Raw genomic sequence first — 20,001 nt, 5'->3', positions numbered from 1 at the left:
TATCATCAAAATTATTTTCCTTGATAACAAAATTATTTTTTTGATACAATAACAAAATTAATTTTGGAATCAACAAACATTGTTTTTTTTTTTTCGATAAAAAATTTGTTGATTTAAGTGTTGATTTTCATGATATTGCTAAAAAGATTGTTTGTAGGTAATATTTACAAAAAAAAAAATATTTATACGAGATATTGAAAATCCATAATGACTCAAAACGAGAATGGTTCATGATTTATGGTTATTTATAGTGTTTTTTTTCTTATAAAAAACACATAAAAATTAAAAATAATTCTAAATTAAGATTCTGAATTCATAACTAAACGTGCACTTAATTTTTTAATAGAATAGACAAACTACATTATTATCCCAGATAGGGAAAAAAAATACTTCTTTATAATGAAATTTTATTTTTTAAACCTAAAAAATATAAAACATAAAAAGTCATTAAAACCCCTTTCCTTCTCTCCATCTTCCCTTCCCTCGTCCCTTCCTTCCTCCTCCGTCGTTCACTCTGGTCGGCGACAAACGCTGTGAAAGTACCAAAACACTCCGACCTTCTTCCCCAAAGCGCCCCCCAAACCCTAGAATTCGAACCAGAGAGATTCGCGTTTCATGGTTTCTTGAAGAATCCGAATCAGAGCTTCAATCATGGGCCGCCCGGAGCCGTGCGTGTTGTTCGCTCAGAACTTCGTCCATTCCCATCTTGACGAATACGTCGACGAGGCTAGTTTCTCTCTCTAACTCACTCACTCACTCTCTCTCTCTCTCAACAATTTCTGTTTCAATTGTTCACTTTTCGGCTAATTTCAGTTTTCTTCATGAAATTCGTCGCTTGTCGAAGTACAGATTTGTTTCACTTGTTAATTTTATGCTATTTTGTCATTTTTGTGTTTATTGGTTTATAATTCTATTATTTGAGTGTTACTAATTTGATGTTAATTGTCTTTTTCAGGTGTTGTTTACCGAACCGGTTGTGATTACTGCTTGTGAGTTCCTGGAACAGAATGCTTCTTCAACTTCCCAATCAGTTACACTTGTCGGGTATGTGCCACTAGGAACCTACAAAAAAGTATATGAATTTCAAGCAAAATAACGGAAAATCGAAAAGAACCCAACTTTAAATATGATATTGGATGATGAGAATTGTATGGTAGTTAGGTCAGTTAGTTAGTTGACTTAGTTTATATCTTGATTCTTTTTGAATTTAGATTGTTTTTATTGCCCGCGTTCGTTCTTCGGAAATAGAAGAGGTTTTCATTTTTTATGTCAAGAGGAGGAAATGTAGTAGAGAAGTGTTTGTGTTGGTTGATATGGTTCATTTGTGAATATCTCTTTTCAACTTTGAGGGTTTTGTGTGATATTTTATGAGAAGAGGTTTGTGGAGTGTTTGTTCTATGATGCTCAAGTGACATTGTGTGTTAGCTTTTGATGTATTCTTTTGGTGCATTTTATTTTATAGGGCTACTTCACCTCCTTCTTTTGCTCTAGAGGTGTTTGTTCAGTGCGAGGGAGAGACGAGGTTCAGGCGGCTCTGTCAGCCTTTTCTGTATTCTCATTCATCGTCAAATGTGCTAGAAGTAGAGGTAATTTGTTGCATTATTCTGTTTCTTTTTCCTGTTTGGATTTTCTATTGTATTGCACTATAGAGATCTCTGGCAAAGAAGTTCTTTGCGAACTATTGTGGAGCACAAATGAGAGTTAGTAGTTGTATTTTGAGTAATGCTATTGGGCATTGGTGGTGCTCAGCACCACCTACTAATAAAATGTGGGTCCCGCAGTGTGTGGGTCCCACCTTCTATTAGTGGTGGTGTTTAGCACCATGGTGTCCCCAAGCATTTTTCTTGTATTTTAGTGGAAGTCAAAACATTCGCTCATGGAGGGAGGAATTTTTTGTTAAATACTTTTATTGAATGCATAAGTTCGTTCACTCAAGGTACATGTGACTAATCATATGTCAATGGCAACCACCAAGCATTGGTATGTTCTTGGAAGAGAGAGGTGGAGAGGGATGGACTGGGGCTCAGTTTTGTAATGTCATAAGTGTTTTCTCAGGGGGACTCTTCCTCTGTCGTACTTGTACATAATTTTTTAATCATTAATGAAGTTTCTTCTCTGTTTGAAAAAAAGAAAAAAGAAAAAGAAAGGTGGAGTGCAGATGAAACAAGATGTCAAAACAGCTTTATACAATGCTTGAACTTAAATTCTTGCTTAGTTTTCCCATTTAAGAGGCTATTCACCTAGGCCTTACCGTTTAAATTTGTCTATGCGTTTCAGAACTTAACCCTTTTTTGGTTACTTTTTTATTGACTATTCTTTAAGTTCTTTCTGTCATTGTAGTGCTTATAGGAGTTAGCACCTTTATTTGCAGGCTATTGTCACTAACCATCTGGTTGTAAGGGGTAGTTACCGTAGTCTGAGTTTGGTCATATATGGAAATACAGCGGAGGATCTGGGCCAATTTAACATCGAATTTGATGATAGCTCCATAAGTAATCTTGTTAGCTCAGCTGATGGCAAACTTGAGGACCTTCCTTTGGCTTTACGTTCATCTAGTTTGACAATGGAACAACCTATTTCAGCTTTGAAGGCTTTGTCTCTGCCTTCCCCTCCACCAGATATGTCTATTGAGGCTAAGCAACTTTTACAGCTAATGTTGAAGATTTGGGAGTTGCCAAATCTAGCGAATGGATTGTCTAAAATTGTTAGCATTTTAGTCTCAATAGCATCATCTTGTGTCACCCATGCTTGGGGCAGGTCGAATAATTATGAACAATTGCAGAGTGTTATTTGTGAAGCCAGAAAGGATCTTTTTGAGCTCTATAAACATGAGGCAGGGGAGGCATCTGTCAACTTGTTGGAAGATGGCTCTTTTCTTGAATCCGAGACTGATTTGACTGCTTCCAAACAGTTGGTCGATATGTTAAGGAACTACTTCTGTTTTAGGAGGGAGTCCACATGTGTCGGGAATCACCAGATCTCACAGGTGATTTTAACTATATATAGTATATATATGTATATATGTATATATACATATTTGTTTATATTCTGTCGTTCGTCCTCTTACTAAATTGCTGATACACATAAGCAGTTCTCTCTCTTCCCTCCTTTCCTGCCTTATAATCATTTTTGATTCATTTCTTGATTTTCAGAGTACATATGTCATTTTGGGATTAAGTGTGACTCTTCTTCTGTGCTCTGGTCGAGCAAGCTGCTTTCATTTTGTCAATGCTGGGGGATTGGAGCAGGTTGCCCATGTTCTTGGCCACGACCGGCAGAATTCCACTGCTACCACATTACTGTTACTTGGAGTTGTTGAACAGGCTACAGGGTATTCTTTTGGTTGTGAAGGCTTTTTAGGTTGGTGGCCTCGCGAAGATGAAAACTTTCCAACTGGTACTAGTGAAGGTTATACTGGATTAGTGAATCTGTTGTTAGAACCACCACGATATGCTGTTGCTTCTCTTGCAACTAATGTTCTTTATCGGTTAAGATTCTATGAAGTTGTTTCAAGATTTGAGGTATACATTTCAGTTTAGGTTTAGCACATTTCTGCATGGCACTAAAACTATTGAATTGGTATGCTCTGACAGTATTGGTTTTTGCAGTCTGCAGTTCTATGTATACTGGAAGGGATTTCTACTGGTGATAGGGTTACAACTACTATGGACATGCTTATCAGTGCAAACTCTCAACTCAAAAAGCTCTTGGTCAGTTGAACTTTTTGTTGCTTTCTCTTCTGGCCATGTATGAAACACGTAATATATAGTTCCTCTTTCCATTGTCAAATAAGTTTTTATTTTTAATTCTTAGTTCATTGTTGTTGACAAGTATTCTGCAGAAATCGATAAGTTCATGTAGTCCAATTGAAGACCCTTCTCCAGTGGCCCGTGCAGCCAGGTTACTGAATCTGGGGCAAACAGAAGGTTTGTTGTCATATAAGGCATCCAGTAGCTTGATTGGATCATCAGATTGTTGCTTTTCAAATAGGGATGTTGATTTACATTTGCTGACACTTCTCAAGGTACACTACCCTCTTAGTGTTCCTTTTATAGTGTTCTTTTTTCTGGTTATTAAATTATTTTTGAACTTGAACTGAGAGGTTTTTAGGGGGCAAAATACTTTTTTCTTAATTAGTTATGGAGTCTATAAAAATTATGGCTACAAGCATACAAACACATATGCCTTCATTGTAATTGTTTTAGCAATGAACAGTAGTTAATTACCAAAAAAAAAGGCGCACACACATATTTTTTGACATCTTCTGATTGAGTCTTATACTAGTTTCATTGAAGTTAGATATTTGAGGATATATATTTATTGTTCTCTTTTTCTACGTTTCAAATATTGATTTTCCCCCTTTTTGGGTGCTATATTGTCTTTGATGCAGGAGAGGGGCTTTCTACCTCTATCAGTTGCATTGTTGTCAGCATCTACATCAACTTCAGAAGTGGGACATGCTATGGATGTACTTGTGGATATTGCATCATCTATTGAGGCCATAATTATGGCGCTGCTTTTTTCTCGCTCAGGTCCTTTATTACCATCTGTTATAGTTACTTCTTGATATATGTGTGTGTGTGTTTGAGATCTAGATATCCTTATATTCACAAAATATGTTTCCTTAACCTCTTAACCAGGTCTCATTTTCCTGCTACAACAACCTGATCTTTGTGCAACATTGATGGATGCCCTAAAAGGTGCTGATGATGCAAACAAGGATACTTGTCTTCCGCTTAGATATGTATCTGTTTTAACTGCCAAGGGTTTCTTGTGTAGTTCTAAGGAAGTTGGGATGATAATCAGGATGCATTTGAGGGTGGTTAGTTCCTTTCCTCATTCAAGCTTCTAAATGCTATCTTTTTCGATAAAAAAGATTAAAATAAAAAATTGAATGTTTTCCTGTTAAAGACCGGCTGCTAAAACAGCAGATTTTCATGTTTTTGTGCAGGTTAATGCCATAGATCGGTTGCTTACATCATCTCCGCATTCGGAAGAATTTTTATGGATCTTGTGGGAACTATGTGATTTTGCAAGGTGGTACTTCTTAACTTAAGTTGCTATTTTGGATTGCAACACAATATTAATGGTTTTGGTTTCTCATCCTTTGCAGGTCTGATTGTGGACGACAGGCTTTATTGGCTGGGGGGTATTTTTCCGAGGGGTTTCTCATCCTTTGCAGGTCTGATTGTGGACGACAGGCTTTATTGGCTGTGGGATATTTTCCCGAGGTACCGACTCAAATACTATCTCAAAAGTAAAGTTGTATGTTACCTGGAACCATAAAACTCTCTGTTTTATATAAACAGTCACCGTAGGGAAGGAAACAAACAGGCGTGATCATTGTTAAGTATAATTTATTCATATTTACTTTTTTTAGTGTATATTATTTTCCAAGTATCCATGATAATATAAAGGTACTCTCTCACTACTGACCTATTTGGATGGCACATGGACTGTGTTCAATTCATACTCAGGCCTTTGATACACATGCGGAGGAACTTATTACCTAAGCTTGGTGTAATTTTCAGTACTCTTTTAAGATAGTTTCAAATTTAGCATCAATATCATGTATGCAGCCCCTAATGCTTTCCGAACTTTAGGAATGCAGCTGTTATCCAGTCTTGTGAATCTTGTTCTCCATGTAATCATTGTTAAATCATCGTGTGTAGTTACATGCTTTAGTTTTTTGTAACAATTTAATTGTATGCTCTGTAGGCCATGAAAATTTTGATTGAAGCATTGCATTCTGTCAAGGAACCAGAGCAAGTTGCCAATAATAGCGGTAATGCGCTAACTCTAGTTGTGTTTGAAATTAGCTTCTTGTTCACTACTCTTTACTTTTGGATTTATTCGCTTGTTTTTCTGGATACTCAGGAGCTTTGCCCCTAAATCTCGCAATATTTCACTCAGCTGCTGAGATTTTTGAAGTAATTGTTGCTGATTCAACTGCATCTTCTCTTGGTTCTTGGATTGGACAAGCAATAGAACTCCATAGGGCTTTACATTCCTCATCTCCAGGATCTAATAGAAAAGATGCTCCTACAAGGCTGTTGGAATGGATTGATGCTGGTGTAGTCTATCATAAAAATGGGGCTATTGGGCTTCTGCGGTACGCTGCTGTCTTAGCTTCTGGAGGAGATGCTCTCTTAAATTCGACTACCACAATAGTGTCAGATTTGACTGATATAGAAAACATTATTGGAGATTCCTCCAACGGCTCTGACATTAATGTGATGGAGAATCTTGGAAAATTCATCTCTGAGAAGACTTTTGATGGAGTAATCCTCCGGGACTCTTCTGTAGTACAGTTGACAACAGCTTTAAGAATTTTGGCTTTCATTTCTGAGAACTCGGTATGTAACTGTACATTTCAGATGGTTCTAATTTATAATTGCAAATCTATATGTTGCTTATCCATTTTTTTGTTGAATATAGTCTGTCGCTGCTGCTCTCTACGATGAAGGTGCGATAACGGTCATCTACACTCTTCTGGTCAACTGTAGGTTCATGCTTGAGAGGTCTTCAAACAGTTATGGTATGTGGCTTATATGTTTGTATTTCTTTTGCTGTGAACGCTTTTGTTGCTTGCTATCAGTGATGCGCTACTAACTTGTGCAATTTTAAAATTTTGACCAAAGAGTCTATGTTGTAATTTTATGAACATTTCTAATCCAATTTTTCAAACGTATTTTGTTTCTTGGACAGATTACCTTGTTGATGATGGCACAGAATGCAATCCTTCATCAGATTTACTATTGGAACGTAATCGCGAGCAGGGTTTAGTTGATCTTTTGGTTCCTTCCCTTGTGTTGTTGATCAACCTCTTGCAGAACTTACAGGTTTGCTGCATTTAGTTAATCCTCTTTAGAAACAAAACTGCCTTTTGTTTCAGAATGGCTTACATTCTTATCATTTGGGAAGAGGACATATGGATGAAGAAGTACTGTTAAGAAATATTAGCCACTTCCCTCCATTTGGGATCATGGGTGACTGCCTATCAATCTCAACCAATTGCCTAACAATCTCAATGGATCAACTGGTGATTAACGGGAGGGAGAAAACAAAGAACATGCTATTGTAGATCTAAACCTCCCCCCAAGAACACAAAAATCTCAACCCTCACTCCAACCCTCTTTTTTTTTTCATTAATCAAAAGTAGATCTGTGTATGCTTTTAAACAATGGAAGGAAGAATTTGGCACAGAAAACTCAAAGCATTAATATGACTGTTACTTTTGGATCTAAAATGTGGGATTATACACATTCTATTTTCTTGAAATTACACGCGATTAAAGCAATTGTCCTGATTTTTGTTTGAAGGTTTGAGTTATTTCATTGTTAATTATAGGAAGCTGAAGAGCAGCATAGAAATACCAAACTAATGAAGGCCCTGCTTCGACTACATCAAGAAGTTAGGTAAGGACATATTTTCTTACCCTTGTTATGGCTGTGGCAATATTTTTTTTTGTATGATCTAATTTGATTCCGTTGAACACAGTCCAAAGTTAGCAGCATGTGCTGCAGACTTATCCTCCACTTATCCGGACTCTGCCCTTGGTTTTGGGGCTATTTGCCATCTCGTTGCATCGGCACTTGCTTGTTGGCCAGTATATGGCTGGTCTCCCGGTCTCTTCCATTCCCTCCTTGCGAGCATTCAATCTACTACACTGCTGACGTTGGGTCCCAAGGAAACCTGCAGCTTGCTCTATCTTCTGGTGAGTTACATTCCATTTTCTTTGTTATTGTTGTTGTTGTTTTTATTTATTTATTTAATTTTTTGTGCTAATATGATTGGTGAGCTAACCATATGTATAAATATGTATATATATACAAGTAAATTACATAAGCTGGCCTTACCTTTTGCTAAGCTTGCCAAGAAGCAACTAGCAAGAAGAAGATTGGTTAGCTCCTAATTGTGCTTGTAAGAGGTATTGTTATCTATGCACTGGATTATATTGGTTACTGCTGAGCCGCTGCCCTAAAAAATTGCAAACTACTTTATTGTTATGGGTGATGAAGATAAATGGATTACAGATAATCTTGAATACTTTTAGTGCTCTGTTTCAGAAATGTGAATAGACTAGTTTGAGTACTTTGGCGTTTTGCCTTTATGGGACAAGGTATAAGCTTAATTTGTGTTGAGGCTTATGAAAGAGAAAAAAAAAATTGAAAAATTAAAAAAATAGCTATCAAGACAAAAACACATCTCCAACAGCCATGCAAAGAACAAAGTAAACATATATAATGGAAAATAAGTAGGATTTTCGGTTGGACAACATCAAAAGTGATATAAATGAAAAGAGTGAGCTTCGCCTATGTTTTACTCAGCACAATCAGTTCGCCTCAACCTGATTTGGAGAAATCCTTTTAATTTTCACCTTGAGCCGTAAGCCTCGAGGCTAAAAATTTTGCTTAAACCTGTGGCGCCTCAACTTATCCTTTCAAAACAATTCCCAAAAAAAAAAAAAAATCATATCAGCCTTCATTATTTTTTTATTATGAAGGGTTATTGATTGTTACTTATCTTCTTGGACACTGGGTATGTTGATGCTGCTACAGGATTTTAACTGTGTAATAGATCTAATTTGCAATTTTTTTTACCCTCACTTCTAACTGCTCTTTCCCCATTTTACTTTTTTTCTTTCTGGCAATGCTAGAATGATTTTTTGCCCGAAGAAGGTGTATGGCTTTGGAGAAATGGTTTGCCTTTGTTGAGTCCCCTTAGAGCATTGTCTGTTGGGACATTATTGGGACCTAGGAAAGAAAGCAAGGTCAACTGGTATCTTCAGCCTGTGCACCTGGAGAAGTTGCTTGGTCAATTGATGCCACAGCTTGACAAAATTGCCCAGATTATCCAGCATTATGCTATCTGTGTACGTCACTTCCCATATGATTGTTGTTTCCCTTCTCTTGTTAGAACTTTCAACAGAGAAGGGTGGTGTGTGTAATTTTGTTACCTTTAATGCTGGTTGTTTGTATCACGTCGTATAACTAATGATATTCCTCTTTATAGGCACTTTCCGCAATTCAAGACATGCTACGTGTTTTTATTGTACGCATTGGGTTCCAAAAGCCCGAAACATTTTCTGTGCTTCTGCAACCCATATTGTCATGGGTCAATGAACGTGTTTCTGATTCGTCTTCATCTGAATTGGATGTCTTCAAGGTCAAGTTGTCTTCTCACTATTACCATCCTGCAAATAAAGCTACTTTGATAAAATTCAATGTTTTTCCTTGTTCTTTTCAGGTTTACAGATATCTTGATTTTCTTGCTAGCTTATTGGAGCATCCACATACCAAGGTTCTTATCTATTGCTAGCTTTTGGTCTTGAAAATGTTTGTTGGCTGTGTGTGGATCCCTTTTTCTGTTCATGTATGGAGAAACAGATTTAGCTTATTAATTTACCTCTTTGTCAGGCATTCTTGTTAAAGGAGGGTTTCATTCAGATGCTAACTAGAGTGCTGAGGAGGTGTTTTGCTGCCACTGATTCAGATGGCAAACAAATTTTAGATGGTAGAAGTTCAGCTAAATGTGGATCTACTATGCTTAGTTGGTGTGTTCCTGTATTCAAGTCCTTCTCACTATTATGGTCTCCTCAAACATCTAGACACCATGCTGGAAAGTATAATTTGTGAGTAATTTATTTACATATTATTTACTCTCTCTCTCTCTCTCTCACACACACACACACACACACACACACACACACACACTAAGAGCTAGACTACATTGTTGAACAATGCATTCTCTAAAATACTCTAGCGGTGTATCAGGAATGATTTTGAAAAAGCAAGCACTGAAGACTCTCTGACGATATTATCTTATCTCCTCAAGTTCTGTCAGGTAGTTTCCTGCTCCTTTTACGTACATAAGTACATATATATATATATATATATATATATATATGCACATACAAATATACTGAGTTAATCTGCTATTTATCTTCTGCAGGTGATTGAATCCTTTTGTGTATGCTTTATCTATAAACACACACACATACACATATGTATACATATATATATAAATGCATATCTTCGGAAGATGGGAAAAAAATATAATTGTTGACATTCTTTTAGGCATATTGATTACTGATGATAATTGGATGTCGTTTTTCCCCAGGTCCTACAAGTTGGAAAAGAGTTACTTGCATGTCTTACTGCTTTCAAAGAATTAGGTTCCTCTACTGTGGGTCAGAGTTCTTTGGCAGCTATTTTTCATCGTATCGTATCTGGAAATGAGGAACTTGGATCACACAAAAGATATGAAAGGGACAGCATTGGAAATTACGGTTTTCTTAATGAATTTGAATGGAGAAAAAAGCCCCCTTTGCTGTATTGCTGGAAGAAATTGTTGCAATCAATTGATAAAGATGGTTGTACAGATTATGCAATTGAGTCTATCAGTGCATTGTCTTTGGGTTCTTTATTCTTTTGTATGGATGGGAAAAGGTGAGTTCTTACTTGTTGGCAACTTACATGTTATAGCGCACTCTTGGATTTTGATGTAAACTAAATATAGAAATAAGTTATCATTATCACTATGATTTTCAATTTTCATTTTTGTCTTCAGAGTTTAGTCTTTGCTTTTCTTTCTTTCTTTTTTCTTTTTTTTTTTGGGTGATTTTTTTATTTATTTATCGTTTTCCTCTAGCAGTTTATATTTAAGTGCATTGTCTCTTCATCTATTACTTTAGGACAACCTAGTGTTGACATTGGTTAGTGTAATGGAATTTCAAGTAATTTTAAACAAAAGCAGTATTAAGGTTGTGACTTCTATCCATCTTGTTTTATCAAGCCACTCTGAACTTCTCTCATATACTTTATCAAGTAGTGGTTTGTAATTATGCTCTTACCGAAAAGTTCAAAGTAATTTCTTGGTTTTTGTTCTTACAAGTTTTTCTTTTCCCCTAAATCCCTCGTTTTTTTATTTCTAAGAAGGTTATAGGTCTATTAGCAGAGTTTATTCTGCCGTCTTCTGAAAAACTTTCCCCACCTCTCATAGAATTTGGTTATTTCTGAAAAGTTTTTGTACATTGCTTCCGTTGGATTTCATTAATTGACCAGACTTATGATTTGCTTGTTGCGCAGTTTGAATTTGGATCAGGTGGTTGCCTTGAAATTTCTTTTTGGCATTACTGATGCTAGAGATGGAACAGATGGGGCTCCTGAAGAAAACATAAACGACCTACATGAATTAACATCTCTATTGAATTCAAAGATTGAAGCTGATAAATATATAGCCGACCATGATAAGCAAACTGCTATATATCAGGCAAATTAATTTGAAATTTATACTTCTGAAGTACTTTCGTTCTCCTGTATTCTGCTAATTACTGATGTTGTCAACGTTCTACAGGTTTTAGATACTACAAAGTCTTTGTTGTTGATGCTGCAAAAGCCTGCTGGTTCAGTAACAGTGGATGATGTATTTTCTAGTGATGGGGTTCCTGCGACGTCTGATGAGGTCCTGTTTTCTTTAAACATCCATTTGATGTCAGATGTCAGCACCAAAAAGTCTGAAGACAATCTTTTTCTAGGATTTGAAGAAAAATTCCTGTGGGAATGCCCAGAAACACTACCTGATAGGTTATCACAGACGACACTTTCTGCAAAAAGGAAAATGCCATTGGCGGAAGGTTCGAATAGGCGTGCTAGAGGAGAAAATTTACCAGCAGAGATTTCAACCCAAAATTCATTTGCTCGAGGATTGGGGTCATCCACTACTTCTTCTGCTCCTACTCGGAGGGATACCTTTCGGCAGCGCAAACCAAACAGTAGCAGGCCCCCCTCTATGCACGTGGATGACTATGTTGCAAGAGAAAGAAATGTTGATGGTGTTGCTAACTCTAATGTAATTGCAGTCCAGCGAGTAGGAGCTACTGGTGGAAGACCTCCTTCGATTCATGTGGATGAATTTATGGCTAGACAGAGGGAGCGCCAGAATCCTGGGTCAGCGGTTGTTGCGGATCCAACAACACAGGTGAAGAATGCCGCTCCTTTGAGTGAGACAGCTCCAGAGAAGTCCAGTAAACCTAAGCAACTGAAGACGGATATTGACGATGATCTTCATGGGATTGATATAGTTTTTGATGGTGATGAGTCTGAATCTGATGACAAATTACCATTTCCTCAGCTGGACGATAATCTGCAGCAGCCTGCTCCTATGATCGTTGAGCAAAATTCTCCACACTCTATTGTTGAAGAAACAGAGAGTGATGTTCATGAGAGTAGTCAATTTTCATGTTTGGGTACACCCTTAGCATCTAATGTGGATGAAAACACACACAGTGAATTTTCTTCCAGGATGTCAATTTCACGTCCTGAAAAGCCATTGACTCGAGAACCAAGTGTTTCTTCAGATAAGAAGTATTTTGAGCAGTCTGACGACATGAAGAATGTCATAACAGTCAAGACTTCTGGCGGGTTTGATTCTTCTGCAGCGATAAACAATCCTCGGTTTCCTGGTTCTGTATATAGTAATGCATCTACATCATTACCGCATTTACCTGTGGATATTAGGATGACTCCCCAAAATTTACCTCCCAAGAACATCCCACAACCTGCTATTACCGTACCTGTAGCTACAGGGTCTCAAGGGCTTTATGACCAGAGGTTTCTGTTAAATCAACCTCCTTTACCTCCAATGCCACCACCTCCAACAGTTGCACCTGTGATATCTCAGAGTTCTGATTCAGTTCCAAACCACTCATCCCCATATGTGAATTCTATGACTGATGTCCAGCAGCCGTTTCCACCGGGTTTCCAAGTATGAGAAATGAGTCTTTTCTTAAAGAATTTTTTGTTTATGAATGGCGACATCTTTCTGGTACATATGCATTCATGTAACAACTTTGTTGTTGTTTTCTTTCTTCTCTTTTTTTTTTTATTTGACAGGTTAATCCGGAGTATCTTTCCACATTCAACAACAGTTCCACATCGTTAGGGTCTTCCCTTCCCATGGCAGATTCTAAGTTCTCAAGGACTTCCATCACTTCTCCTGGTGGATGTGCTAGGCCACCTCCCCCACTTCCTCCTACACCACCTCCTTACTCATCTAGTCCATATAATATGGCATCAAACAAAACTCTTACTTCTCAATCTTTAGCGCACAATCAGATGGGTATTGGAACAGCTGAGCTTCCTCAGAGCTCTGTTGCACCTTCTTCATCCGGGGCCAGAGCAAATGCTTATGCAGCTCTTCCCCAACTACAACACCCTGCTTTTAATAGGCCGGGTTCAATCCCTGTGAATCTTTATGGAAACTTTCCAACTCAGCAGGCTGAAAATCCTCCAAGTATCTTGCAGAATCTCTCCATTCCTCAGTCCTCCATTCAGTCTATTCATTCCCTTGGTCAGTTGCAGCCGCTGCAGCCGCCTCAACTTCCACGTCCTCCACAGCCACCCCAACACCTTAGGCCACCTATTCAAGCTTCTCAACAGTTGGAACCAGGGGTGTCCTTGCAAAGCCCTGGTCACATGCAAATCCAGTCCTTACAGATGCTGCAACAACCACAAGTTCGCCCCATGAGCACGTTTTACCAATCCCAGCAGCAAGAGTTTTCTCATGCACTGAAGCAACATCAAATTGAACATGCTCAACCTCAAGTCATGAACCCATCTATGGAGACTCCATCTCAACAGCAACAAGATTCAGGGATGTCATTACAGGAGTTTTTCAAGTCTCCAGAAGCTATTCAGGTATTTTGATTGTTTTTATTTTTATTTTTTATTTTATTTTATAGATCTAGAGGTGTTCATAGTTAGTTGGTTTGAGGGGAAAATCCACCTATCAAACGAAAAGTAATCTATTTTTAATTGGTTTTGCGCATTTTGAAATTTTTAGATGAAACAAAATCATACCAAATTATGTATAATCAGTTTGTTTTGATCACTTTAGACTTATAATTAGAATAAATCTTGACATGTAAAAAACTTGAGTTGATCTTGTAAATTAAGCATTTTTTTTTATAGAATTTTTAACTATTTAAAATGTCTCAAATTATAAAAACATAAGAAAACAGCTTAAAAGATAACATCTATGAATATAGAGAGAAATACAAGTATGAGAAATATTTTTTCTAAAAAGATTATAAAAGAACTTTTGGTCTTTTTCCATGGCTTGAAATATGTAAAACCATTAACAAGCCTTGAAAAAAAAAATGGAAAATTTCAAATTGACCAAACCAAACCAATTGAAATAAAAGCTAATTGGTTTGGTTTGATTTAGCTTGGTCAGTTTCTGAGGTTCTTTTGATTTCTTGAACACTCCTAATTTACAAGCCAAAAATTTTAGATGCGTTTGATCGGTAATACCTTGTTATATCTTCAGTTTTGTTTATATTTCATCCTTGGCAGTCTTTGTTGAGTGACCGGGATAAACTATGCCAGCTTTTGGAGCAGCATCCAAAGTTAATGCAAATGCTTCAGGTATTCTCTCTGATATTTGTAAATATCCTTTTGGGAACTTTCTGTATAATTTGCATTACTACTATCTCCTTATGTTATGCTCTTCTGATACGGCGACTTCTTGTGGCTTGCAGGAGAGATTGGGCCAACTATAGGGAGAAGATATAGAAGTAAAGGATGCTCGGACTTGGGGGCCTATAGCTACTTGTCCTGTAAATTAAAATGCAGCTCTAGTAGGATTTAGCTTCATTCAATCACTTTTTACCCCCTGAAATTTTGTACTATTGATGTACTATAAAAATTTTTGTTTTGTAATTTTGTTCTTTGTGTGCGGTGGCCTGGTTACGCAGGATTGCGACCCTCGATGGTTCTTGACCTGCTCTCAACCTTAAATGGTTTGGAACCTTGGTTCGGGTCTTCTACTAAATGCAAGAAGGCCATGCCCGTGGACGACGTTTTACATGATGTGTTTCATTCTTTTTTGGTGTATCATTGAATTCCTTGCCTTTTTTCTTTAAAAGATGTAATTACTTAGTCCTCACCTAATTCATCCGTGGCAAATGCATTTCGTCTATAGTTTCTAGTTTGTTTATGTAGCCCAAGCTTCTCACAAGATAAAAGTGAAGAATTCTTGGATTGCGGAATTAATTCTCCTTTGAGGGGTAATGCTAATTTTTAGTACTGTGCTTTTTGCTTAACTAATTTTTGTCGAGATAATATTCTCACACAAAACATGAGTTAAGGTTCGCAGAATTGACCAGACTAAAAAATGTGTCAATTTTACGTTCTCGGGTTGAGGGGTAATGCTAATACTGATTCTCAAATTGACTCGATTATGACGTCAACACAAGTGGTCATATTTTCTTATATACATAAAACATTATGCAAATATTATATTGTACCACTAGGCTGGTTATGAGAGGAGAGAGTACCAACTTGGTATAAGTTTGAGAAATTGTCTGGTTAATTAGTCATGGTTTCTTCAGATGGTCTGGCGAAGTCTGAAGAGGGCTAGTGCTTTGGTCGGGTTGTGGTTGTTACTAAACTTACAACCCATGCGTAAGGTTCGAATTATTGTTTGGAACTCTTTTGCTACAGGATTTTCTCTCATAAAATTTAAATTTTTGTTCAAATTTTTATATTCAAACCAATGAATCAAACGGGAATGTTCTTTTCCCATAAGAAATTGGACCTTCTAATCTTTCTTTTATCTTTTCCCGGGTAATGGAGTTTTGTTTCCCCCCTCTTTTTCCCTGAAGCAGTAGTCAAACTAAGCCAATATCTTACTCATCAGGGAGTTTCGCCTTTAAACAATGTGAATGCTCTGAATATATATATATATATATTTAGTAGGCCCTACCTTGTATGTATTTAGTTACCAACTACCAAGCTTCACTTCCTAGTGAGTGTCCGACATCCACGTCATTGCTCTCATTAATCTCGTTCTAAGATACACATGAAAATAGGATTAGATTTTAGGACCCTAAGAAATACTGCTTGCCAAGCATGTTATGTTATTTTATTGGTTTCCTTCTCTATTGACATTCTCACAAGTCACAATACTCTGCATAAACCATTGCACTGCAAAAGGTGATTATTTTATTTTATGTTCACAAAAGCTACGGATCCGAGAAGCCCATGATCCAAGAGATCCTTTCTAAGTTGCGTATCCGTAACAACCGACTTATGAGACATTCCTCCTTTAAGAAATGCTAGTCCCCACGCTTGAACCATGCATTATTTTATAGTTTAATTCCTTTCAATATTGTTCTAATATGTTCAAAGTCAATATAACTACAAAGATTAAGGTTGCGTTTGGTATGAGAGTTCAAATCATGATGGATTTAATTTTAAAACTAGAATCATGATTTATGGTTTGATGTTGGAGTCTAAACCATAGTTCTAGACCGGAATCAGATTTAGAGGTTTGAACCATCTAAAATCAAGGGGGAGGTAATTTTATTTTTTTGGGTGGTTCTGGTTTAAAACATTACATCATAATTCAAACATTGAATTAAAACCATTTCAATAACTATTTTTTACTTTTTGCAAACAAACAAAGGTTTGAACCAGAATCACGTTTCCGGTTCTAAAACCCTCGTACCAAACGCAACTTAAATAACAAGAATCATGCCAACCCTAGTTACTCCACATATAAATATAGCTATATATATATATATATATCACATTACTTCTAAGTGGTACCCTGCACTAGGAGTAAAAATGTTTTGATCTTCTCGTAAATTTCTGTTTAGAATTTCAGAAAAATGAACTAAATTTTAGAATATGTACTGCAAAAGTAATCTTTTTTGGTGAATTCGTTAGATTAGATATATATAATTATTTACGTAATTGAAATTAGATAGATTAGATTAGATATATATCGTACTAAACCAATAACTTTTCAAGATCAATTAATAATAGGCTTTACAAAGTCCATCCACCACAAGCTCTCCTAAATTTTGAAGTGATAACAGGGAGGGGCATTCCAGATTTATTCTTTTCCTTGAACACTCTTTAAATTCAAGACCTTCTTTTCTCACTCAAAAATAAAACAATAGAAGCATTATTTTTATAAAGGAGCATAGAATTTGATTTAGATAATTTGTCTAAATTTAGCATCAATTATATTATGTCACATCATTTAATGAACTGTAAATTTAAAAGAATGAAATAAATATAAAATTTTTAAAGAATGTGATATAATATGATTGGTTAGATATTATTTAGCACTTTGAAATTAGATTAATAATTTGGGAGCCATGGAATTAAAAACAAAGATTAAGGGGGATTTATTTCCTAATTTGTCATTTTTTTTCCGATCACTCCACTAAGGGAACCAATGCAAAGATCATGTACAATTTTTTTAACGAGAAAAGTACATGCTTATTATTAGTACCATTGTGGCCTTTTATTTTCTTTTTATTAATTAAATAAAAATTATTTATTTTTAATAAAGTAATATAAATAGTACTTTTTACCATCTTAGATTGGTTTTTTTTTTCCCATTTTTAACTTATTAAACAAAAAAAAAAAATCAAAATCAAAATCAAAATCCCACTCAACAAGGAGGGTTTTGCTTGTAAAGAGGACATAAAATCTTTGGGATTGGAGGGTGAATGAGAATTAGGAGAACATTGGAGTTCTCAATTAGTACTCAAAAACTTATAAATTTGTTAGTCCCTTCTTATTAGTTAGTAGGAGGTCTTGTCTGCTCCTCCAAGGCACCTAAAATGAGCCTCTCGAGGCATTTGCTTCCCTTATCACCCTCATCCCAACCAATACCCTTCTGCCACGTATCCCAAACACCGACACTTTCTATCAGCCGTAGGAGCAGAGACTCATCACCCATTATATGTATATGTGTATGTATAATATCGTCCTTAACGGCACAGGAATCCCCACAACTTGTGCACTCTCATGTGCGCGGGTGCACACAAATTCCCAAGAATCCCCCCACCATTAGACATGTGCATAAAATTAGGAACCTTAAATCGACCCACTACACGTGCATGGCGAGAAAACAGTTATCGTACCCCATATAACCCTAATGACGCCATTTCATGGTTGCCCAACTTACTCCCTCTCTCTCTAAAGCCTTCAGGAGAGAGAGAGAGAGAGAGAGAGAGAGAGAGAGAGAGAGAGAGAGAGAGAAAGCGAGAGAGTGATAGAGTCATTGTCTTCCAAGTGTTTGAAAAAAGGCCTCAATGAAGAACGGTATTATTTGCAATGGAGAGAGTTTGGAAGCCTAACGTTGAGATATCTCCCAATTGTCCGAGGTGTGGCTGTTCCAACACCAAGTTTTGTTACTACAACAACTACAGCTTGACGCAGCCGAGGTACTTCTGCAAGGGCTGCAGAAGGTACTGGACCAAAGGCGGGTCGTTGAGGAACGTGCCCGTCGGGGGCGGCTGCAGGAAGAACAGGAGAGGGAAGTCTCTGAGGCTGTCTTCGGCTGCTGCTGCTGCCGTCGGTCTTCACTCGAAAAATTTGTGTTACGGAAGTACTACTACTACTACTACTGACCCGATTGGACATTCTAATTATCATGGTGTCAATAGTGGGAGTGCTAATTTCTTGGCTGATTCCACTAGGTCTTCAGGGTCTCATATAGATCTTGCTCTTGTTTATGCAAATTTCTTGAATCCAAAGCCAGATTGCAAGAGTGGTACTAATAATATTATAAGTAATATTGGATCAGAAATACCTGAATTGGGTAGTCATGATCATAATTTTGATCCATCTCTGGAGCCAGATATGACTGGGGGATCCAGCATTCAATTAATGCCTCAGATTCCTGAATTGTCCACCGAAAATTGTTGCGACGGAAACGAGCAAATTTACTTCTGCGGATTGGACTCTTTTCACAAGCATCAGGATAGAAGTGATCAGCATTGTGCTATTACCGATTTCGCGTTGCCACCACTGCCCGGCCAAGAGTTTTTATGGTCTACTTCTCATATGATGGTTAGTCAAACCATGCAAGCAACACAGCTACCAGTGATCGGACCGCTAGATCATGTTCAAACTCATCAAGATCATGAGAATTTGTTGAGTAGTTGGAGCCCATTTGATTTGCCAAGTGATCATGATACTTTCTCAGGAGTAGATGAGAAAATTTGATTTTGTTGAGGTTTTCATTCATGTTTTCTTGTTTTAATACATATACTACCTATGAATTGTATGTATAGAACAGAACTTGAAAGATATATATATATATATATATACATAGAAAACCATAGAATAAACGATAAGTATATATCGGCCTTTCAGTTTTCCCAAGTAAATACGCAAAGATGTACTTTTTTCCATTAAATATCTCGTTTAACCTCTTTGTTTTCGTCTTTTCGTTTTTGCCTTTTTGTCACTTTTCTTGTAATTTTCTTTTCATTAATAATATTTGTTAGAAGTTTGATATGGTATAGGTTTTCTACGGGTGCCAACCTAGTTGAGATGTTCTAAAAATTTTTGATATCTCCTCTAACCTATTCATTAAAAAAAAAAAAAAAAAAGAAGTGTTTTTATAAAAAAAAAAAAAAAAAATGTTTTTTTTTTTTTTTTTTTTTTTTTTTGGCGTATTACTTCTTTTCTATGTAGCTGTTGAATACTATATAAAATATTTATGAACAGTTAATGTGACACAAACTGAATATAATTTATAATTACCCCCTAGCTAACAAGCAAAGACAAGTAAGTGACTACTAAAATGTAAAATCTGATATAACAAACACAATTCATTTATTACAAATGTAGCTAGTTATACTTTAATAATAAATTATCTCCAACCTAGAAATGAATTCTACATATATTCATTTTTGCTGTAGTCCAAAGTCCACATTCTGCAATGTTATTGAGAGCAACTTTATGTGATGATGATTAATTATTCGGTTTGACATTTGATTGAATGTTATATTTTATTGTTGAGTGCTTAAGAACTAATTAACTCCGGAAGGCCAGGGCTTAGTATCAGAAATATTACTCTCCTTCGGCTTGGGATTACTTAGGTATATAGATTGCTTGGAAATTAGACACACACACACACACACACACACACATATATATATATATTAGTAATTGATGAGATTAATAATCT

The 20,001-nt window shown here is 36.5% G+C and overlaps 2 protein-coding genes across 2 annotated transcripts; both read left to right on the top strand.

Moving 5' to 3' along the window:
- The first annotated feature begins 449 nt into the window (after positions 1 to 449).
- LOC21399947 lies at positions 450 to 15,052 on the top strand. The gene is made up of 28 exons (XM_024172643.1): positions 450 to 726; positions 956 to 1,044; positions 1,463 to 1,586; positions 2,372 to 2,986; positions 3,153 to 3,521; positions 3,609 to 3,710; positions 3,842 to 4,024; positions 4,391 to 4,532; positions 4,641 to 4,822; positions 4,952 to 5,037; positions 5,183 to 5,231; positions 5,719 to 5,785; positions 5,878 to 6,356; positions 6,439 to 6,538; positions 6,709 to 6,842; positions 7,351 to 7,418; positions 7,501 to 7,717; positions 8,660 to 8,875; positions 9,016 to 9,168; positions 9,250 to 9,303; positions 9,420 to 9,634; positions 9,777 to 9,846; positions 10,123 to 10,451; positions 11,091 to 11,274; positions 11,359 to 12,768; positions 12,897 to 13,700; positions 14,358 to 14,429; positions 14,543 to 15,052. Exons 1-28 carry the CDS (start codon positions 652 to 654, stop codon positions 14,561 to 14,563), a joined length of 6,609 nt encoding a protein of 2,202 aa, XP_024028411.1. The 5' UTR covers positions 450 to 651; the 3' UTR covers positions 14,564 to 15,052.
- A 2,990-nt stretch (positions 15,053 to 18,042) lies between these two features.
- LOC21399945 (dof zinc finger protein DOF3.5) lies at positions 18,043 to 19,050 on the top strand. The gene has a single exon (XM_010108689.2). The coding sequence runs from the start codon at positions 18,138 to 18,140 to the stop codon at positions 19,029 to 19,031; it is 894 nt and encodes a 297-aa protein (XP_010106991.1). The 5' UTR covers positions 18,043 to 18,137; the 3' UTR covers positions 19,032 to 19,050.
- The last annotated feature ends 951 nt before the right edge of the window (positions 19,051 to 20,001 follow it).

The sequence above is a fragment of the Morus notabilis genome, unplaced genomic scaffold (genome assembly GCF_000414095.1).
Source record: "Morus notabilis unplaced genomic scaffold, ASM41409v2 Scaffold758, whole genome shotgun sequence".
Taxonomy (NCBI): Eukaryota; Viridiplantae; Streptophyta; class Magnoliopsida; order Rosales; family Moraceae; genus Morus; species Morus notabilis.
Note: the sequence above shows the minus strand (reverse complement) of the source record. Positions and strands in the feature narration are given on the sequence as shown.